General features: G+C 40.1%; 1 protein-coding gene across 9 annotated transcripts; it reads right to left on the bottom strand.

The window, feature by feature from the left end:
* On the bottom strand, positions 1-22,962 carry crb (cell polarity complex component crumbs). 9 transcript variants are annotated; one of them, XR_003389306.1, is made up of 21 exons: positions 22,622-22,962; positions 11,013-11,383; positions 10,555-10,735; positions 10,046-10,231; positions 9,182-9,509; positions 8,643-9,103; positions 8,242-8,423; positions 7,966-8,119; positions 7,274-7,738; positions 6,426-7,161; positions 5,944-6,346; positions 5,786-5,791; positions 5,255-5,710; positions 4,430-5,182; positions 3,467-4,298; positions 2,975-3,344; positions 2,586-2,898; positions 2,166-2,483; positions 1,975-2,073; positions 1,492-1,865; positions 1-1,350 (listed from the first exon to the last, which is right to left on the bottom strand). XR_003389306.1 is itself a non-coding variant. In XM_026814297.1 (20 exons), the coding sequence occupies exons 1-20, from the start codon at positions 22,644-22,646 to the stop codon at positions 1,635-1,637; spliced, it is 6,870 nt and encodes a 2,289-aa protein (XP_026670098.1). In that variant the 5' UTR covers positions 22,647-22,962; the 3' UTR covers positions 1-1,634. The 9 variants fall into 9 exon arrangements, 8 of the variants coding, with proteins under 8 accessions (XP_026670098.1, XP_017881651.1, XP_026670099.1 ...); XM_026814297.1 differs by having other exon boundaries at positions 1-1,865; XM_018026162.2 differs by having other exon boundaries at positions 1-1,865; positions 10,046-10,210.
* Between the last annotated feature and the right edge of the window lie 281 nt (positions 22,963-23,243).

The raw sequence follows: 23,243 nt of genomic DNA, 5'->3' as shown, positions 1-23,243 counted from the left end.
TTAAACTATTTGAATTTTTATTATTTTTTTACACTTAATTCAAATTTTAATAATTGTTTTATGCACAATACTGCATATTGTCACAAAATAAGTACTCGTGTGAAAAGCGCATGTATATACGTATTTCTTAATACCCAAAAATATCAGTCTTGCAGAAAACATTAATGATATTCACTTTATAATACACATTTAATGAAAGAAATTATTCTTTACGATAAAATAATACGATAATTCCTATCGTATCGAGTATAAACTTCACATGATCGATGCTGTGTCTTTTGATTATTATCATACAATACAATAACTATTATAGTGATTTCAATTTAGTGTTCCCATTCAATATATGTACTACATATATATATATATTTATTGAAGAATAACATGCTCGCGCTAAGCACGTTAATATTTTGCATCGACGTATCACGGTGTATTTTTCGACTAAGAATTTCTGTAATGTGTAAAAATAATATACATCTATGTATAGTTGGAAAGAGGCAATAACAATACGTTAACTTTCTATCTTCTGTAAGATGAAAAAAACAGCTAAGTAAAACGATGATATCTCCCTCATTCGCGTCTATATCATTGATTTACAGACGAAAGTATTTCTTCGCTATTACTTTGGTCGTGGTATTAAGCAATTAGATAAAAATTAATCATCATTAAATACTATATTCATATAAAATGGTAATGGTAAAATTGTTATTAATTTTCTCAACCTATAATCTAAATTTATGTACAGATTGAACAAGCACGTCGATACAGAAAAGCGTGCAATCGCATAAACAATAATTAGCTCGTAATTCATGATCACTACTGTTAACAATAATATTTTACAACGTTCCTACCTACGTACCTTCGCAATGATAATATCACTACGCCGTATTAGTATTTAAAAATATCTGTATCGTGATTGCCCAAGATCTAACGAGTAAAACAATAACGAGTAACATTATGCTGTTTAGAGATCCCAATTTAAATAAATTGGTTCTTAACATATTACTTGAAATGTACACTTTCGATGCTTACGAATTTATTGTTTATAAATAGAAGCTTTAAGTAGAATCAGTTAGGCACTAAGATGGACGGGTTTCGTTTCTTAGGAGCTTCTCTCGAGTATTGCTTGTTAAGGGCACTTCATGAAGTTTTTAAGTACACTTTGTATAACTACACAATTCTATGAATAACATGACTGACATACACGAATTTTACTGTACATTTCTCATTTCACTGTCACACATGCAATTAAGCCGTTTCAATTCAGATTTCTCTCTCTCTCTTTTTTTAATTTTATAGGCAGTTTCAATACGTTTCATTTCTAGCATTCTCCTTAGTCTTTTAATTTGTATTCTGTAATCAAAAATATGATTACGGATTAAGATAATTATTACCCTTCTCAGTTGATTCACTTGGTGCGTTATGCCAATTTGTTCGTAGAGCGATAATGTAGCACGGACTAGAAGACGCGTGATGGAACCTCATTGTACATACATTTCACTCGTCGTTCAACAATCAGTTCGATCGACGGGATGATATCTCAGTTTTCCCGTTAATGTCGTCGAGTACTGTGGCAGATGCATGCCTATTCTCAGTAGACTAGGATTCGTCGGTAGATTTTCATCACAAGAAACCTCTTAGATTAATCTCTCTTCCGGCGGTGGTTTCATCACATTGTCCATCTCTACACGCGGATTACTAAACTCTTGAGCACTTGGACTATACGTTCCCCGAGTGGCCCGTTTCTTTCTGGCCATCATGAATAACGCGATTAAAGAGCCAGCAGCGATAAGCAACAGACATCCCACAATAGGACCGACTATTACAGCTATATCGAGTGCTTGGCTACCCAGAAAACTGGTTTCCGTCTGAAAAAATGGAAATTTCATTAGTTTCCGATAGTTCATTGTAATAAATCGACAGTGGTTAAATGATGCTACATGCAGAAAAAAATGCTACTATTGTATTAGAACGTACCTCTGTACAATTTGGTCCCGTGTAATCTGGTATACATTGACATCTGTAGCCACCGTCTTCTCCACACGTACACGTTCCTCCATTTTGACAATAATTTTGCTGAAGAAGGCAAGAAGGAACGTTAGACGTAAAAAATTATTCATACAATTGTAACTTATAATTATCGATATATTAGAAGAGAATTTTCTTACCTCTTTACACGGATCGACCATTCCGCAATTATATCCGCAATAACCCAGCTCACATATACATTGGTAAGTTCCCGGTAGATTTTCGCAGCGTCCGTGGCCACAATCGGTCATCATATCTTGACATTCGTTAATGTCAAGTGAGCAATCGGGTCCTGTGTGGCCGGTACCGCTGCAATCGCAGGTGAAATTATTTATACCGTCGTAGCATTTTCCATCATTTTTGCACGGTACATTCCCTTCTGCGTCTGGCGCGCAATCGTCGATGTTAATTTCACAATAAGGTCCAGTGTATCCAGGTTGACACGTACATTGTGGTACCTAATAATTCACAGAAAGGAAATATCGTGAACTACGGACTTAGGAAATGTAAGAAATGATTTTTTTCAATTATAACAATAAGAAAGTAGATCGCGCGCGTACCTGATTTAAAACGTCACATCGACCGCCGTTTTGACACTTTCCGATGCAGTAAGGAGTATCGCAAACCGAGCCTTCGTAACCGGTCATGCACGCGCAGGTGAAATTATCACCCGTTTTCTGATTTACGATGTCCGTGCAAACGCCATCATTTTTGCACGGTTGATTTTCGCAAGTGATAAGACGAAAACTTTCGCATCGATCGCCTGTGAATTGATCTGGACATTCACAGTGGAAGTAGCCAGGATAATTCAGACATACACCATCGTGTTCGCAAGGCCTAATCGTTACACATTCGTTTATATCGCTGTCACATCTAAACCAAAGAGTAAAATTAGTTAGACGTTAAATAATTTTCAATGGCGAAGAGCGGAGGGTAAGTGAATACTAACTGCCAACCCTGCCAACCGCTATTACAGACACACGTGTAATTAGCAATTCCGTCAACACACGTTGCACCATTTTCGCATTTGTTATCAATGCACTCGTCTATGTCAAAGGAACAATCGTCTTCTGTATATCCAGCAGGACAGTTACAGATATAACTGTGGACTTTATCTAGACAGTAGCCGTTATTTTTGCAATCAGAATCGAAGCAAAGCTGACAGCCAATACTGTCGTGATACGTCGAGTTATTTTCCTGCAACGCTAGGTATTCCAAGGGTGTAAAATTAGCGTTTTGATATACCTCTTTGTACGTGAAGTAATGCAGGAGCATGCTACCAATTCTTACTTCACCCAAACATCCCTTGAAAGCCTCTCCTGTAAGCCCAAATATATTTTCCACTTATGAATTCCGAATGAAATTTTAACAAATCTTCATTTCAACATTTAAAAATTTTAAGTTGTAAATAAAAGTAATGATAGTAGATTAATTTCATTACCTGACATCACGCTATAAGGCGGAGAGGCAGTGGTCAACGCACGTTCAGTAAAGTCAATCGAATTATCGCTGACACCATTTTTATTCTCCAGGATTTGCTTACTGGTCCCGATCGTCACGTAGCTGTGTTGACTCGATAAAGTGGAACCAAGACCGCCAAGAGTGATCGTTCCAGTGATCAGTAAATCGTACCACAAGGAAAAACTGAAGTTCGGGCTAACGTGCGATGCGTATTCGTCATTGGGATTCGCGTATCCGCATTCCATCGAGTTATTGTTCAATCTCAATACGATGGACGTCCAATTTCCATCGGGTTCAATCTTACCGAAAGTCAGTACCCCTTGATTTTGTAAGTCCAATCGCCACGATACCGTGACCTTGTCTTTATAAACGGAAACGGTGAAATATTGATCGCCTATGCGAGGCGCGATGTGCATTAACGTGCCACCGGTGTTAGATCGATACGTAATTTGAATAGCGTCGATCGTCGATTCAGACACGTTCTTCTCTTCCTCTTGAGCATAAACGTAGGTGAAAAAGGTGCTTATTCCATTAAAAGTCGCATTAGCGATACATTCGTAGCCGTCATCTAGATTTTGACACTTCGATCCAGCCGGGCAGTCTTGCAATTGGCAGAACTCCATTTCTTGACAAGTCTTGCCGGTGTATCCGCGAGGACATTGACACCAAAAGTCATTCCACGTGACGTGACAGGTTCCGTTGTGATTGCACGGGTTGCTCACACACACATTGTCAGATATGACACCCTTCAGAACTTTTTTGTCATCGAAGGTAACATTGCCGAATTGTATCGGTGTAGGAATATCGTTTGCCTGGAAATAAATGTGATTATGTTTGTGCTGTGCATTCGACTCCTATGTTTTAAATTTTTATTACTTTATATTTGCGATTCGTGTTGTAAGAAAATAACGAAATACGTGAGACGACTTTGTTATATTTTTACCTTTAACGGAAAGAATTCAACGACCATAATCTTAGTTCCATTGGATATCTGAACATCTTGAATGATCCCCTTGAAATTTATTTGCGGTGACTGCGACACTTCGATTTGACGATTATCAACTTGTCGTATATATCTGGACGCTTGCGGCAAACCACCCAAATACAAGACCGTTACGTTTAATTGACCGGAGGCGCTGATAGTTTTTCGGAAATATTCGGTACCGTTAATTTTCACTTGTACCAACGTCACGTTCCTGATTACTTGTATCAAATGATTGTTTCCGTCGTTTAATTTCACGCCACCGACTGTGTAAGCCTCGGTACCGTTGAACTGAATCCTAACAAGTAATTCACCACCTTCTAATTGAGCAGCTATGTAAGTTTTCTCTTGAGGCTTTTGATCCGCTGGCATATTCGGTTCCGAACCCAAATAAAATATATCGCCCCTGTCTTGCCTTGTTCGAATGAACATGGAGATATCTGCGATCGATCTAACAGCCCTTCTAGCCATATCGGACACTGTCACTGTTACGTATCCGTTGGTAATGTTCTCATATCCAAACGTAGCAGCTGTCATGTTGTATTGACACGTGTATCCGAGATACGGCCTTTCGCATTTACAAGAGAAATCGCGCCATCGATCCGTACAGTGACCACCGTTTTGACAAGGGTTTGGCGAACACTGAGCTTCGCGTGGACATCCCGGCTCGATGTCTTCCATGTACACCGTCTTTGACGAGGTACCGGAGTATACCTAGATGACGAAAATTGTCCGTGTCTTGAAAAATTCACTAATTGTCTATTTAGGATACAATGTATAACATACCCATTCTCCATTAATAACCACATCTTCGGTGCAACCAATGAAGAAATGCGGGCCATGAGCTAATCGTTGTAGGTAACTAGTGGTACCACCGACGTACGTCATCGGGAAGGACGTATGGTTCGCGTTGGAACCTTCGTTCAAACTAATGGGATAGATCGTTTGCTCTTCGTTGGCCGAGAGTACAAGGTGCGTAGCGTTTATCGCAACGAATACTTTCTGCCAATTGGAATCGTTCAAACCGCTCCCGATAAATACGCCCGCCCATTTATTCAGGATACTCGAGTGCAGATTTAATTTTCCATTAACGAGTTCGAGGATATAAAACGTCGAGCCTTTTCCGATAGCAAGCAATCCGTTTGGCAATGTAGTTCGAAAGCGGAATTGTATATCGTATCCTTCGTCTCGAGTAGTATTTACTAAAACGTATGAGCTGCCATTCATCGACATCGTTGTTACCTATATTGGAAAGGAGCAAAAGCGGAACTATATAAATGGGAAACGTAAGAGATATTGATTTTTCCATTTACGCACCTTCGTCTGTGCAACGTGATTTTGTGCAAGATATAACAGCAAGTATAATTGAATTAAGCGAGTAATAAGAAAAACAATAAAAATAAAGAGATCTTTCACTACTTGTTTAACGAGTATTAACTGCCTATCGGCGGTGTGTGAAAAAAGTCGAGACTTACATGATCGCAAATTTCTCCATGAAATCCGTTCGGGCAAGTACAATTGAATTTGTGTATCGTTTCGTCGATGAGATATGGCCAACAAGTCCCACCGTTTTGACATGCATTCCCTTGACAACCGGTCAGCTCCACCGAACAGTTTTTACCCCCGTATTCTGGGTCGCAGGTACAGGTGTAATCGGCCCTCCCATCGGTGCATAGACCGTGCTCGCAGGGTGAGTATCGTTTACATTCGTCGATGTCGTGTTGACAATGATCACCCTCGTAGCCCTCGTCGCATTCGCAAGTGTAACCACCGATGCGATCCACGCATGTTCCAGCTGAACATGGATTGCTGTCGCACTCGTTAATATTTAGTTCACAATTTTTCCCGGTAACACCTTGTACGCAGAGGCATTCGTACCTGTCGGAGGATTTAAATTTACGATGAAAATCGGACTACGGATTATAGTAGCCATGACTTTCACATAGATCGTACTTACCCACTTGCATTCGCGTAGCTGAATTCTTGATTAAATATCGACGGCAACGTTAACGCGTCGCTCTTGTATAAGTCGAGATTCGACCTCTCTAGGCAAGTGCCATTGTACTGGCAAGGGGAGCTTTCGCATTCATTTATATCGACTTCGCAATCTTTACCGGTATAACCAGGATAACACTGGCATTTGTAAGTTTTAATGTCGTCTATGCACAGAGCTCCGTTTGCACAGGGCTCCGATTGACAATCGTCGATGTTCTTCTCGCAATGCGCGCCCTCGAACCCGGTATCGTTGCAATCACAGGTATAATTATTTATGCCGTCGATACACTGGCCGTGATTCAAGCACGGTGACGATTCGCAATCGTCTATGTTAATCTCGCAATTCAATCCGCTGAAACCGGGCGAACAGATGCACGTGTAACTAGCGATCTCGTCGACGCAAGTCGCACCGTTGAAGCAGGGGTTGCTCTCGCACTCGTTTACGTCCATGTCGCACGTTTTCCCGGAGTAACCGGGTGGACATTGACACTCGAACGTGTTAATACCATCGATGCACGTGGCGTTATTCTTGCACGGGCCACATAAGCATTCATCGATGTTGATGTCACAGTGATCACCGGAAAATCCTGGTCTACAGAAGCAGTTATAACCGCCCTCGTTGTTCACGCAGATACCGTAGTTACATAAAGAGTTACCCTCCACCTGACATTCGTTCACGTCTTCGTCGCAGAACTTTCCTATAAATTTAGATACATTAATTAGCAAGTTAACAAAACCGGGTGATTTCGTAAATGAAAATTAACTCCGTATCTTATTTGATGCAAATTAATTTGGTTTAATGAAATGTACCTTTGAAGCCGTTCTTGCACTTGCACTCGAAACCGTGTTCTCCGAGATCGATACACGTGCCGTTGTTGCAAGGCTTCGCCGCGCAATGATCAACGATAAGGGTGCAATTAGGGTCCCTGTAACCCTCGCGACATTTGCACTCGTAACCGGCGATACCGTCGATGCACACTTTCCCATCGGGACAGATCACATCTACACAGTCGTCCACGTTGACGTCGCAAATTTTCCCCTCGAAACCGTGGGGACATTCGCAAACGAATTCCCGCCGCGATCTCGGTATCAGCGTGCACGTTCCATTATTCTGGCAGGGATTCATCGCGCAAGCGTTGTACTCGCGCTCACAGTTCTCGTCCATAAAGTCCTTCGTACAATTGCACACGTATCCATTGATTCTGTCGATACAGGTACCCCCGTTTTGACAGGGTTGTGACAGGCACTCGTCCACGTTGATCTGACAAGTTTTACCTGGTGACATTGAGCAGTATTGTTTTTGGTCTATTCCACGATTTCAACATGGGAATCAATGTTAAGAGACAAGTAAATTTTGTAATTAACTGACAAAGGCAAGAATATAAAAAAAAACAATAAAATATTTTTCTTAGATATTAGTAGAGACAATGCAAACATGAAAGGGTGATGTAGCAAAACGAATTGACGAAAGCGCAGAGAGCATGTGCAAATTAGACGATTACCGGTATATCCTGGAAGACATTGACAGTAATAGTTATTCTGTTGATCAATGCAAATGCCGCCGTTGCGGCACGGATCACTGGAACACTCGTCCACGTCGATGGAGCACTCGGACCCCGTCCATCCTGGCTCACAGGTGCAATAATAACCGCCAGGCTATTCGAGACGGGACGTAACAGATAAAGCAACATGTCTCATAGAGATAAGACGCGACGCGTTTTATCAATCGCGATCTATAAGTGCATACAAAGCCATTCGCGAATATCTCTCACACTCACATAATCATGACAAGCGGAAGCTTGTTTACAAGGAAGATCGCGACAAGTGATCGGATCCTTGCACTGCGGTCCTGTCCAGAATCTCGGGCACTGGCACATAATGCCGAAACGCGTCTCGATACAACTGCCGCCGTTGTAACAGGCGGGGCACCAATCTGAGGCTGGTGTAAGACACGTTGCTCCTAATTGTCGATGTTCATTAGGAAAAGACAACACACATATTATACAGACAGCGTGCGACGATGTAAAAGACATGAAACATTCGAAGTGCAGTACAGAATACAGAAGAAAAGTCATAAGAGGGTGTTAATCACGTTTCACAAGTATCTTAAATTTGTAATGTCCACGATATCAATCGATCGAACGTCCATTTGAAGAAGTATATTTTATCCGTTCCTTACCTTTCCACTCCGGCGGGCAAGTACAATTGTATCCGTCCTTGTTACTTGTGCACGTTCCGCCGTTGTCGCACGGGTTACTGGCACAATAATTGATGGTGCAATTCGGAGGATTGCCCATGAATCCAGGATTACAGACGCATTGCGGACCGTGTGCGTCTTCGATGCAAATACTGTTCGACGGGCACGCCGCGTTCTCGCAGAGACTTCTGAGCTCGCAATGTCGGCCGGCGTACCCCGTGGGACAGTTGCAATGATAGGACCCAACATCGTCCACGCAGTCGGCGCCGTGCATGCAAGGATTTACCATGCACTCGTTTAAATTCAGTTCGCAATTTTGACCCTCGAAACCGTCCGGGCAATGACACATATAGCCACCGTAATTGTCATAGCACACGCCGTTGTTCAAACAAGGATTCGCTAGACATTCGTCGATGTCGATTTCGCAATTCGGACCCTCGTATCTGGGAAGTAATGAAAATTACCGATAACTATTTATGATACGTATGATAAGAAAATAGCTGACGATAAGATAAGCGTACCCTGTTCTATCGCATGTACATGTATAATTGTTGATGCCATCGATGCACACTCCGCCGTGTCTGCAAGGATTCGGGGAGCATTCGTTGAAATTGATTTCGCAATTTTTCCCGGTCCATCCGGGCATACATTCGCACTTGTATTCAGTCTCGGTTAGCGCTAAGCAAACACCGTCGTTTCTGCACGGACTCTGCTCGCAAAGTCGTACGCCGAGCTGAGATTCACAGAAAATTCCAGTAAATCCTGGCTTGCACACGCAACTGAAATCTCCTTTCAGATCTTCGTTGCACGTGCCACCGTTGCGACAAGGGCTGCTCAAGCATGGCGGACCTGATAAATTTTTTATAAACAGGATAATTCAGAGCTTGCAGGAATGAACGGATGAAAAAATAAAATATTAAGAAAAAAAAGCGTAAAATCAGCTGAGTGCCACGTGCCCCTGAAATTCGGATACCTGCGATGAATAAGATAAGCAAATTGTGAAACGAATGGACGATAAGGTCAACATATAATGAAAGTAAACGTAGAAAATTAAAAAGCAGTCAGCATTATTATTAGCATGGCTCTCGTCATTCCTCATTATTAATCGTAGTATCTTTATCTCCGTTGATATACTAATTGTTTGCAGTTAGTGGTAGGAAAAGTAAATGTCAGAGTGAAATATTCGAGTGAAAAAAATATCGTGAGCGAAAGAGTTTTTTTGTAAATGATTGGAAGGTCGGTTGTTAGCATGGCTCTCTGTGAAACTTTTAATATCGATTCTCAGTCGAAGTATTGGTGATTCATGATTGCCATTCTAGAAGGCAGACAGAAAAAACATGCAAGAACAATACACCAAAATCCCGTATTCGATATCAAATGTCTACCATTGTCATTTTCACAGTTGTTGCCGGAATATCGGGCGTAACAGTGACACTCGTAACGATCCTGACGTGAAACGCATTTACCATGCATCATGCATGGCTCGTGATAGCAGAAATCCACGCTGGTGATACTGCTCGATCCTAAACCACCAAGTCCGCTCGTACCACCTGAAAGTTTCGTAGGAAAACCTGCCATGCAATTCCACTACATTATACCTTTATAAGTGGTACAAATGTTCACACGTGTTGTCTGAGGGTTTTGACAGCAATTAATTAAATGCACGTGACCTTCACTCTGGAAATGTGCAACGTAAGTGCTACAGATTATCGCCGCGTTTCTCATATAAAATAATCTCAATATTCGATAGTTTTACAGGATAACTTGAGTATTTAATAATATCACGTTAATCGTAAGATTCCAAGAGTTTACTTTCGCATGACGAAATTTATGCAATTCTTAAACGTTGTAAAATACGGTATTCGTTATATTAGAGGAATGTTGAAATCCTTACATCCTTTGTTTTCCGCAGGACAGGGACCAAAGACTGCCCCATTATTGATGGTATCGTTAAACAGAATGCCAGGACCTTGGAGGATACATCCTTTAAATCCTTCTCCCACGATCAGAGAGTCATTCAGATCGTAGTCGGGTAGCGAAAGAATCGCCGCATTATACGTAGCATTAGCGATTACCTAATCAGATTTGTTTAAAAGATCAACATCGTATCTAAGAATAAAGGGAAGCTTTTCCTTTGATCGCTTACAAATTTTTATCAATTGTAATTCAGCGATATTAAAGTACATATTTGAATTGATAAAGTCGGTAATAATTTAGTGGAAAGAATATAAGTACTTTTACTGTTTAATTTTAGTCTGCCTTAATTAATTGACTCAACGATTTACTTGACTTTTTGTTTGCATAAACTTGAATAATAAGAAACACATTTTTTGTGTCTTGTTATTTAATTACCTGCGTATGACCTGCTGCGTTCAAAGTGAGATTTCCAAGTCTAAAGAATAAGTTGACGTTGTGCCAAGCATTATTCAATAGTCTGGCGTTGAGTCTCGCTGTATATCGTTGCTGGTCAACGATGGCGACGAACAACAGTCCATCCGGGGTCACTTCTAGACTGACCGAATCCTCGTTGTATTTCTGCATGAAAAGACGACCGCCCTCGCAGGTTCGAAAGCTCAGACCGCTGTGCCTGTGCACCGACACGAACGAGTTTAGTTTCAGGGACGCTGATCCATTGAAATACGCTTCCCGAGGACGCTCGTCATAGTTTCTGTATCTGATGTCCTGCGGCGCTTCGTCAGTGACCACTAACAAACTGGTAAGTACTGAAACGTATGTTGAAAAAGATCTCTTTAAATATTGAAATAAGACAAATCATGTCGTGATCTTATTAATTAAATTAATCTCGGCTACTTCTCGAATGAATCGTTTATTTTTAATCGAAATTCCGACCTACTGTTATTACATGAAAGTGAACGCTTTTGAACCAAAGATCGATAAAGGATAAAATGATGAACAGCGTAATTGGATTGACTTTGGTCCTGCACTATATCATCGCCGTTAGGAAAAATCTCTACTGATGGAACATCGAAACGAAATTTCGAGCGGAAATTTCTTTAATTAAAAACGGTTCTTTAAATAAGATTCCATCATGTAACTCAAAGGCAAAATGGAAAAAATTATAAAAATGGCTCTAATTCTGTCGCAGTTGCATTACAGTTGATTACAGTAATAATAGCCGGAATTATTGTAGATACTTTGTCTGATCAAATATTTCAATACTGGAAATAGACACTGGTGAAAAGTAGGGTACACGAGGCGTTGTAATCAACGAGCTCTGTGTCTGTCCTAATTTTTGTTATCACTATAAGCTATCCCACTTTGGTGATATTGTGACACACTGCATCGATTGATTCAGTACATCAAACATTGCTTCCGAAATTGTGAAACACTTATTTCTAGATTTTACGTCGGACGTCTTTTTACGTTTAATTTATTTAGTTTAACAGTGTTAGCGAAGCAAGTTTTTTATTATGCAGTTCGTCTTGTTTAAATAATATAAACAACATTCGTGACTCCTCAACCTAGGTGGTTGATGAAGTCCACTGCACCTACAGGAGGATCGATGGTATCCAATAAATAATGCATGAGACGCATCTGCTCGCCCTCGTAAGATTGTGCGGCTAGAAGGGACTGTCAAGCATTACGGTTATACCGTCAAAATTCGTCGAAGTCATGGAACTTCATTGCATTTTTTCGTTCGTTTATGTTTACAGTTCCGTAGACAGTTTTCCAGAAGGAACGACAAGCTAAAACATCTATCAATAGAATAATTGAAACTAGAAACTGTGTGTCTGCACCATTTGACATTTTGATGTTACGCAAGATACATTCGCATAAATCTAAAACTACTTATGTGCAATTATACGTAAGGAAATAAACGAAGCATCATCCTCATACTTTCGTTCGTTTTGTTTTATGGAAGAACTTTCACGTGGAAACGGAAAAATCCACTCGCCGCTCGGTATGCGATTACCACGTTTGTTATAAAGCTAATTTGTGGATTAGAAACCGACTTTTACTTAGTTGCGGACGAGAAAGAAACTGAAAAAGTCATAAGCAACAATTAAATCGTAACAAAATTATACGTGCTCGAGTCCGAGGAAGCGGCAACGAACTATTCCTAATTAAGATTCGTATCGTGCGGGCTTCTACAGTTTTTTCACGATTCCCTCGCATGAGCGCACGCGACACGTTCGAGAATGAACGCACGACAGGAACTCACGAATTTGTGTGATCGGCATATAAAATACGGGCATAAAAAACAGACTGATCTTCCGTTCATATTAGACATTGCAGCATATTAAATAGTATATTGTATTCACGAAATTTGATTATTCCTATTACTGTACTTCAGCGAAACGTTACGCAATTACTTTAACGTGGAAAATAAAATGAAAAACGTTCGTCGAGAGAACGAACTGAACGTTGGTATAAAAAACCGGAAGTTTCCTCCTCTTCTGTAAAGCGAAAAGCCGCAACAAGTATGGTGACGTGTCCTTCGGTTCTCCTAATCGTGAGATCAACGATGAGTCGAAAGACGTTGTATTTCATGACTATCCTGGCATCAAAGTCTCTTGGCACGCGCGATGCAGCAGGAGAAAGATTTCTCCATAATTCCATCAGTTTCTCATTCATTTATAAATATCATTGTTATACATAACATCAGAAGTCCGCCAATTGCCTATCATACATTTGCTCGCTCATGATAATAATTTAGGCATAGTTAAGTGAGACAAAGGGACAAGAGTTTATGAGTCATTAGATAATAACGCATTTATAATAATTTCAATATACTGTCGAGTAATTCTTATTTAAATCTCAAAAGAATTTAATATCCAGCTGATAGGATAAACTAATGAATTTTAAATACGAGAACAGAGTTCCTTTGCATAGTAAATACCTGTTGTGGTATTCACTATAGATGTTGTACGATTCCGATTATGTGACTCAACGACTCTGCTAGGCTAGCCACACCTAACTTTCTTTATTGCTTTACAGAAGCTACTTATTCGAGATGCTGTATACTAATATGTTATTATACTATAACAATTAAGAAATAGCAATTAAGTGATGGAAAAATAAGCGGGTTAAGCTAATGGCAAAATAAGGAAATATCGCTAAATTATTTCTCTCTGTTTATGATGACATGGCCTCGAGCTATTATTCTCATTCAATGTAGGAAATAATTAATAATATAAACAGAGTCAAATATGGGAAAATACAAAAGCATAATCAGCTCTACGATTCGAAAGCGAGAAATTTGATATTTATGAAATGCGACGAATGCAATGACGTATTAATCGGGAGCTGTTTTTATCGTTCCATAATGTAGGTGATTATTTTATTAACGGGGCACGGGCGTGCTCCAGAGAGTTTCAACAAACAGAGTTTATCGCGGATCTTGTAACGCATGTAAGGTATTGTTTAGTACAACAAAGCAGTCCTTATCTGGTCATTCCTTTTCATTGACGGCTTCCCCGCGCCTCAGAACTTGCTGTTTGTTTGTACCTACAAAGTTTAGTACTTGCGTCATTTATTTGGAAAATTTTAATTCTTAATTAATTCAGTATGTCAAAAAATGTAACGCATGAAAAATGCACACTCTTTAAAACTAAAAAATTAGAAGTATAGCAATTAGAACAGAGAGTGAAACAAAAAGAATGATACTGTTTAAAGGAATCTCGCTCTCCTAAACTGAACATTACGTCGGCAGAGAATGCTGCGTGTATTATCATCAGAAACAAGTTATAGTACAGTACAGCTTCGATGACTCACGTTCTCTGTTCCGCAATAGATTCAAAGGACTCTCATTGTTAGTTCCAACCAGTTCTAGTCTGGATATAGCAGTTGAATTCTCACGTGTTATTGAACCGAAATGTATTTCACATAGTTAATTCATTATGTTAATTCATTATTTCAGAGACACCTTTTGACAATCAGTAGTGATCAAATGCATATTTGCTTTTCTTTTTTATATACATTTCACAATTGCGTAAGGAATAAATGAGTAAACGATTTTATAGAGAAAATACATTTCTCTCATTGCCTACTCCTTATATGGATTAACCTCGTGGCTCACTTACGACCTGTAGAATGCAGAGCTCCAATTACGGAAGAAAGAGTCTTTGATTCCAAAGATGATGCGAGGATCTCTTTGTACAGAAAAACTGCACATTCGTGACATTTTTATTTTTTAATGATTTATGCTGGAACACTTATTTCCGATTTATGGAACTCGAATTTTACGCAACAGCTTTTGTTATTAAAAGTATCTACATCAATTTGGCCAAACGTCACGTGCACATAACACTTCATCACATGCACGTAATGAAAAGCAACAGCTTGTTAGCTTCTTGCTAATAACTTCGTTTGATGCAAATGAAACTCCTTTTTTACAATACAATTTTTTATTTCAAAAACACGCGAATAAATTTAAATACAATCAAAACTGTAATTATGTATTTCTTTAACGTTTGAATAATATATTTTACGATCATTAATTCATTCTTATTTGTGTATATCCATTTTGCACAGATATCTCGATATAGTCTTGCTCACTTATTACGCCTGCTGTTAGATACGTGCAATTTCAATTCACAATAATCTGCAATCATTGCTTAGTATTTGATCAGATAAATCGTCCGGCTTAAATTCATCAGAATCTTCAAATTACGGTTGATTAAATTAGCGAAGTGTTCCAGTTTTACGTTCGTTCGCCCAATACACGTTTTCTATGAACTATTGATGTATGCCAAGGTTGATCTGAATCGATGTTCAATTTATCGGGGAAAGCGAAGTGAATTGTTTCAATTCTCCGGCACCGTTGCCCGTTTATTTATATGTAAACAATAATGAAAGGTATGCAGCAGTATTAGGACAGACAGTTATGGAAATCTGAGTCCGTTTTGCCGACTGAACGTGAACGGTTTTCCCACGGTTCGCTAATCCTCGCCTTCGAGCTCTTTCATAGGAAAATTGCTGATCCATCGAATGAGAATGTACTACGAGCAATTTTTTTTATAACGAATTACCCGCTCCTCGTTACTTTCTCGCGCTGTTTGCTCTTCCATACATTTCACCTTTTTTCTCGCAGCTTTTTTCCTCCGGCATCGAACAAACTCTGTATCTTAATTGGATTGGTAGTCTGACCAATTAATTTTTACGATTTTAACGCATTGCTTTAGTAATATTTGTGTGTATATCATTTACTTTTTATTTTTATAACAAAGGATGTCAGTTAGATGATCGAGCTAACTGAGAACGGCAGCATCTCTCTTGGGTGCTCGTCGATTCCTTTTTTGTCCTTCGCGTCTCTCACTACGCATTGACAATTCCCCACCGTCTTGGCTATACGTAGGCAGTTTCGCTTTATCCTGGCATCTGGTTGTAGTGAGCTTGGGAACACTGATCCCGTGAGAGGCACTGTTCGAATGAATGAGACCCACTCACCAATCACGGGACCGTTTTGCCAGAGTAATTCGATAGGAATGCGTTTTCCCTTAAACAAAACAGGCGTCACCCAGCAACCGGAATTAATGTTCTGTATGTTGCTCCTTTCCTTTAAGTTTACCGATTCTAGTCAATGCTGGGAAATTGCACCTCTGCACAAGGTTGCATGTGTTACGTAAACTCACGTATTTCAACTTGGAAGCCTCATGACAGTGATTTTAAAAGTTACAGTACTAATAATTTTGTTTAATTATCGATAATATTCGCATTTTACGGCGACTCAATAAAAGCGGCTTTTATTTCATTTCACTGCTTCTCTTTCTTTAAAATAAAGGATCAATAATCCATTTCTGTTCACTAATAAATATGTATGTATATGAATTCGCGTACGCACTCATAACGTAAAGGTATTGATGAAACGGGAAAAAGTGACTTCTGTAAAGAAATGAAACGCCACAACTTCCGTGGGTGCAATCATAGGTATCTGCATTTTCAATCGCGTTTTATTGCATAAAAATGCCCGAGACCGCGTGCGGTGAACTTTATCGTGTGTACACAATTTCGCACAAGTGGACGCGCCTTGATTGACATCCATCGATTGCATAATAGCGCGAACGGACATGCATTGACGTTTTTCGAGAGGGATCTACTGTGAAATAAAAAAAGTTTTGTGCCGGACAAAAAAATTCGATAACGCGACACTCAGCTCTGGATAGCGAGAATACATATTGTGCACAGACAATTTTTCGTTATGCCTTATCGTTTGTCAATGACTCACTGAAAAGATTATTTTACCGTCGCTACTAATTGAACTGTTCATTTGTACAAGTTCTTTATGAGAGAATAATGATACTAACTGAGAGGAATTTGTAAGAACACTTAGTTATCAGATTGGTGCACATCATCAAACATAGCTGATGTAATGTTTGTAAAATGTGTATTACGTTGATATAATTTATCAATCACTTTTGTAGAGTTAGTTACAGAAGTATGCATTGTATAATATCGTACTAATTGATAATATTACGATATCTGACGAAATTGCAATACGTTTAGTATAAACCAAATTCTAGTTTCCAATTTGATTTAATAGTAGATGATAAGACACACTTCAGTACAAGGAAAGTAGAAACTCCAGGAACAGAGCGATGCTTCATGCGCCTAATAGGAACAGTTTTATCGTCGTGGATTTTGAATAACGACCTTGGTCTAACGTAGCGTGCATTCGTTGCGATTCTGAACGAAAGCAGCGTTACTAGAGCTTCCGGTTTTGTATGATGTCTCGAGAGCACGTCGCGGGGAACGGCTGCGTATATTCACTACACGACATCTCCCTTTCGTAACGGTATAAACTTTTACCACAGCTTCTCAGGATCATCGGTGTGGATCAGTGACCGACCCGAAGCCACGACAACGACCCGTGAAATCGCTGCACGACCGAAGCCTTCCCGAGAACACTGTCGTGTACGCGCCGGGCTTGGGACCACGAAGTCGTACATACACGCTCCTTTTCTGGATCTGGTTGTTTCTACTGTCGCTTGTTTTCGTTTACTCCGCACGATGACGATCAATCCTTTCACCGAATATTAATAGAATAGTTGACATTACGAGCCGTTGTTAGCACTTTGATAAGGCGCGGCTTCTGATTAAATTTTTCAAATTTGATTCACCGTATTCAAACGTGAGTCATTGTGCATACGTTCGAGACGTGATAACTGGTAGCTCGCCAAATATGTTAAAAAACGAAGAAGGACGAAAGAGAGGGTATAATACCGCTGATTGTGAGATTTAGATTGGGTGTCCAAGTCTCGAGAACGTATTGAAATAATACATGTGCACCACGCACCATTGTTTTCCGCTCCACCTTTGAAAACGACAGAGAGAGAGAGATAAACGGAGAGAGAGAAATACGAATGAGAACCGTGGCGAGCCGTGGTGATTCTTTTGTGTTCGCAATGACGAGAGACTTCCAGCGTCTCCGTAGAACAGGCGTCGGTCGCAGGAGGAAGGATATCCCGGAGAAAAAAGGACGGTACTCGGAGTGCGTGGCACTCAAGCGAAGGATGACACGGGAGTCGAGGGAAAAAGGGAGCCGTCTCTTGCATCGCATACGCGGGAGACACGCTTTTCAGACACCGACGAGTGCTCTGCATTATTTATTCCCGAAATCATTTAACGATAAATCACAGTCGCGTCATCGATCATCGAGATTCAAGTGTTTAAACTTATGAAATTTCCGGTGAATGTATTAAACTCTGTAATAATTTCCAACTCTGCTGCATATTGTTAAATTTATAACGAACCTAGTTCGCAGCTGAACCACATACATACATAACGTAACTATGATTAGGTGCTGAATATGTATAACCATCGACGACCATTGAAACCAATATAAAACAAGCAATTTATGAATGACACGTTAAATGTCTATATATATACGTGTGCATTACCGTATTTTATGTATGTATATAGATCGTTAGCTTGGCACGTGCAAATTAAACATCCGAGATTTTATCACGAATCGCGACGCGCCATGAATCAAATTTTTGAGAGTGGCTTAATAAATTCATTTCCAAATATAAAATTTCGTTGAATAACGTCGAGAAAGGAGGTCTGCTCGCGGAACTATCGGATTTCCAAGTGAAACATACATGCATCAATAGATACACGTATATGTAGGTAATACGTGCATTCTGGGAATAACAAAGCTGCTCCGGTCGTCCTATGGAAAGTTCGTCGCGCAATTTCAATGGGAGCTGTTTTCCATTGGACATTAAATAGGATGCGATCGCCCTTTAGCGTCGATGGAAAGGTGGCATGAACCACGAATTGCATGAATTTTAATTATCTATCGACCCACGCGAGAGATTATGTAACACGCCCACGTGTCGCTATTTTTTTCCCCCGGTTCTAGCTACAGCTCTGATTGATGATTAAATCTGGCACAGGGTTTTGCAGAAGAAAAAGTAGCACAAGGATGAACGGAGTTCGCTCTTTTTGCATCCGTGCATATCTTTTTTACTTTAAAAAGAGGCGGTAGTTGGAAATGTTGTTTGATTTTCCGTACACGTCGATGGTTCAGTCAACGCGAGCAGAACTCCAAGACGCTATTGCCCCACTTTAATACGGTTAGACCCTAAAACCAGTTTTACCATTGTTAGAAAAATTGAAGCCGCAATGAGTCACGGGACGAGGTGGTACTTTCATTGTGCATATCGCATTACTTATCTAAATGCACGCAAAACGCATTTACATGCGAATGGTATGTTGTGAGATAAAAATAGAACCCAGAGAAACGCTTTGGATCTGATAACAGAGATTCAACGATCAACTAGAATTGGATTTGTCTCTTTGTCCGTTCCAAAGGGTAACGGCATACACGTTCATTCGGGAGAAATCAACTTCACATGTGACATCTTTGCGAACGTAATTTACATATTCGTTAAATAACGAGCATACACGCGAACAGAAGTATGGTATAATATCGTCCCTCCGGACAATTTTGTGGGAAAATAGGTTTACGAATAATCCTGAACAGAGGCCAAACAGGGAGGACAATAAGAGTAGCACATGGCCCTTGAGAACCACAGTGGAATCCTTCAACCAATGCCGAGTGAATTCTTTCAGAAAAAAGACATTCCCCGAACTCGAGTACGATGTAAGAGTTTTCCAGTCTCCTTTTGGCTTTGATAATAACCAGATATCCCGTAGCGACAGTCACGTGAAACTTCCAAAAATCTTTGAAAACTTAAAAGTAATAAAACTGTTTAGAGAAGTAAAGTCGACTTATTCGAGCATTCCAATACCGCTACTATTAATCGGACGTAAAATAAAATGTAATAAAAATAGTTTGGAGTATGATAATGAGGAAACGGTTTGTCTTCTACAAAGCGTACGAGGAAGCCGAAGAATTCAGGAAGCAATGACTAATACAGTTACGCTAAAGTTAATCATACCTACCGTTAAGGAGCATACTTGTTATTCTACGACATTTTATACCTTACGCACGCTCAGTAATGATAATAGTGTTAACGTTGATATATCCAATAGCCATATGGTTTCCGTCATTAACGAATCTATGTAAATGGAGATCTCTCCAGGAAGTATTTATTATTTATTTACTTGACTTCAGAATTGTATGCAAAATGTTTTAAGCAGGAGAATCTTCTGAAAGCGTTCGAGGAAAAACAGGAATGGCATAGAAACATACCGATAAGAAAAGATTGTATTTATAAGACATAGTCAGACTTGAGGAAGTGAGACGTTGAACTTATGTCATGTGTTTAAAATGTTAAACAATGCACCGAGTTTCCTATTCGTATTAGCATATCTTATGTGTAGGTTAATTATTACTGACGACCTAATTGTCACGACAAAGTCGTATATACGAATTGAATTCGTTAGTGACGAATGGCTGGATCTATGTTCCTTCTCTATTCGTTACGCTCGGGTGATACCAAAAAATTCAATCTTTTGGAATGTCGCAGTTGCATATCCAACGAATGCGTACTAAAGAAGGAATTGATTGAACATATAAAGTCGGTCAAGTAATAAATTATGCCGGCGCGATAGTCGCATGATTTGAAAAAATAAATTCTTAGAGAAACGGACCGCGTGCGATATTTTTATTTCCATTTGAAGAAATACCATTATAACAGCACGTTAACGATACGTTATCCCATTGATCTACATATTTTATGTAACAATTTATGTTATGTATAACTGTACACTAAGATATTTGTATTTATTGTATAACGGAAAGATATAAATCTTTCCATCACTCCAGGAATTATAATGTCCATATGGTCGAGCTGTTACAAATAATTTATACCGAATTCTAACGGTGTCTCAGGCGCAACTATTTCGTCGCGGTAAAATTTCTGTTGCGTCGAATAAAAACGAGGCACTTGTTACGGGAATCTGGCCGACTCTTTTTTCGCTGACGATAAGAAGAAATGAAAAATGACTAACATCGTCCAGCAGGTATAGAAACGAATACGAGGCCTCTGTTTGATGGGGACTGGGTCCGCATGTATATAGAATGCGTGTGTCGTTCAAGGCACGCACCTGAGCGTGAAGCGAGGGACCAACGTTAATGCACCTACGTGGCTTCCACCTGCGCTAGACGAGTCGAAATACGCTTTTCCCTTCCTCGAAAATTCGTATAATAACCGACAGTTTCGTTTAGTCTCACGCTCGGCAGGTCGACTTCCCAGCGTGGATTTTCGCCAAGAATTCAGTGACCACGTAATATCGGCATCTACTTTACTCGAGTCCCTAACAGCTCCTGTTAATCTCAGCAGCCACTTAAGTTAATTAGCATTAATCGAGAGCGAAGAGCATAGAAATTGATTTGGTTCTCGCCTGGCAGGCGTTGTTTGTAGTTAGAGGCGGACTTTTAGAAGCTTTCACGAATGAAATTACGCGTACGGAGAGATGATATAAAAGGAAAGTAACCTGAAGCGCTCAGGAATAATTAACGCCTTTAATAAAATTTCATGTTCGACTAAAGTGCATTTAGTTCTTATGCGTGGAAGAAACGGTAACGAGGACTCGTCGAAAGACGCAAGATATCACAATGAGATTTAAAACGATCGATATCGTACTGGTCTGTTTTGCGAATGCTATATTATATGGACACCTACAGAGTAGTATCTTGTTACATGCACATTTCAGATGTGAATGAATTTTATTGCCACTATGGCAACGTGGTTGATTATAGGAACAGAAATAAAATTTTACGCGTTTGTTAGATGTTACAAGGCTACCTGGTCATTGCACTAACATTATCGATTATACTCTAGCAATTCCGCGTTTCACTCCTTTGCCTACGTATAAGGCACCGTATCAAGACAGCGAAATACAATATTTGGCAGCTTATAAGAGTAAGAATTACGTAGCGCAATGGAATCTTGAATTCGAATACGGAGACTTCAACAGACCGAACAGCATCGAGCGATCTCTATGATGTTGTTTAATGTAAATATTTTAATACTAGTGTTCATTAATTTTTATTGCGGTGTACTCAATCGTTTGCATAACACGCGAGCGTTCGTTTTGTAAGAACTGTACTAAGGAATAAACGAGCGTCGAGAAGAAACTGGGTAGGAAATTACTAAATTTAACGGGAAGCCTTCAAGGATGTCCGCATAAGTTTTCCATGGAGCGAAACGACATTTATTTTAATCTATCCTAGTGAACGCAGAGGTATAACAGTACTTCAGGTAGACGATCAGGTGTGCGGAACGGTTCGGCAGGGCGACCTCCCCACCTGTCACGAATTCACTTCTGAGTTCATCGTTTGCGTTGATCCACGTATAAATTTGAACCTAGCATAGATTACCCGCCACGAAACGATCGATGCCGATCCAACTTTTTACTGTTATCTGATCATCGATCGATGATCACGCTGTCGATAAAGGATTTAAGTTTGCATTTCGGAGTCGTAGATCGCGAGGCGATCGGCAGACACGGCGACGCGGCGGTGAGCTGAAAGAAACGCGGAGTGGAAACGACGCACGAATGGCGAACATGCCCGGGGCCTTACTCACCTGCCACGACGTATCGCGCCCGCATTTTCGTCGACCGGTTTTAAAGGATCCTCAGTTAAAATTCGTGGACACTCGCACTCACGGCGTCTTTTGTTGCACTTTTTCACTGACGATACATCCTCGGTCACCGACACTCGCGCGCTCGTCGCTGTTCCTTTTGTATAAATAATATTTCTCGTTGTATCAATGTAAAAGCTACGCGCTTTTGCTTTTCACACACTATAGAGTGGCTCCCTTCGATTTACTCCTTCGCTGTTAACACATCCACCCGCGCCAGACTATGACCGCCGACAAACACACACCGAGCGAGACTACTCTGCCTGCGGCTCTTCTGGAGAACGGTCGCTTCGCTCTTGCCATTGTGAAATCTCCCTCCACCGGACTCGATGCACCTTTCGCGCGTTACGGCCCTGTTTCGTTACCGACGAACACCGGCTGCATCGCAATCTACGTCTATCTTTCTCTGGATCGTACTGTCAGGTGCGGATCAACAGATCGTATTTTAAATTTGTTCGTTTTCACATTTTACGCTTGTATATTCAAATTCCCATGGAAATGATTTTAACGCTCAAATCATGAAGACTTTAGTCTTCATGGCTCAAATTAACATTGATACGACCCG

The sequence above is a fragment of the Ceratina calcarata genome, unplaced genomic scaffold, assembly GCF_001652005.2.
Source record: "Ceratina calcarata isolate Rehan_Ccalc_2016 unplaced genomic scaffold, ASM165200v1 scaffold372.2, whole genome shotgun sequence".
NCBI lineage: Eukaryota > Metazoa > Arthropoda > Insecta > Hymenoptera > Apidae > Ceratina > Ceratina calcarata.
This window is presented reverse-complemented; position numbering and strand designations above follow the sequence as displayed.

Coding starts and splice junctions, on each gene's coding strand:
- crb (XM_026814297.1), bottom strand. CDS start 22,646: ATGCGGGCGCGATACGTCGTGGCAG. Junction 11,384..22,621: donor GGCGCGATACGTCGTGGCAG/GTGAGTAAGGCC, acceptor CATACGTTTCAG/TACTTACCAGTTTGTTAGTG. Junction 4,299..4,429: donor TTGAATTCTTTCCGTTAAAG/GTAAAAATATAA, acceptor ATTTATTTCCAG/GCAAACGATATTCCTACACC.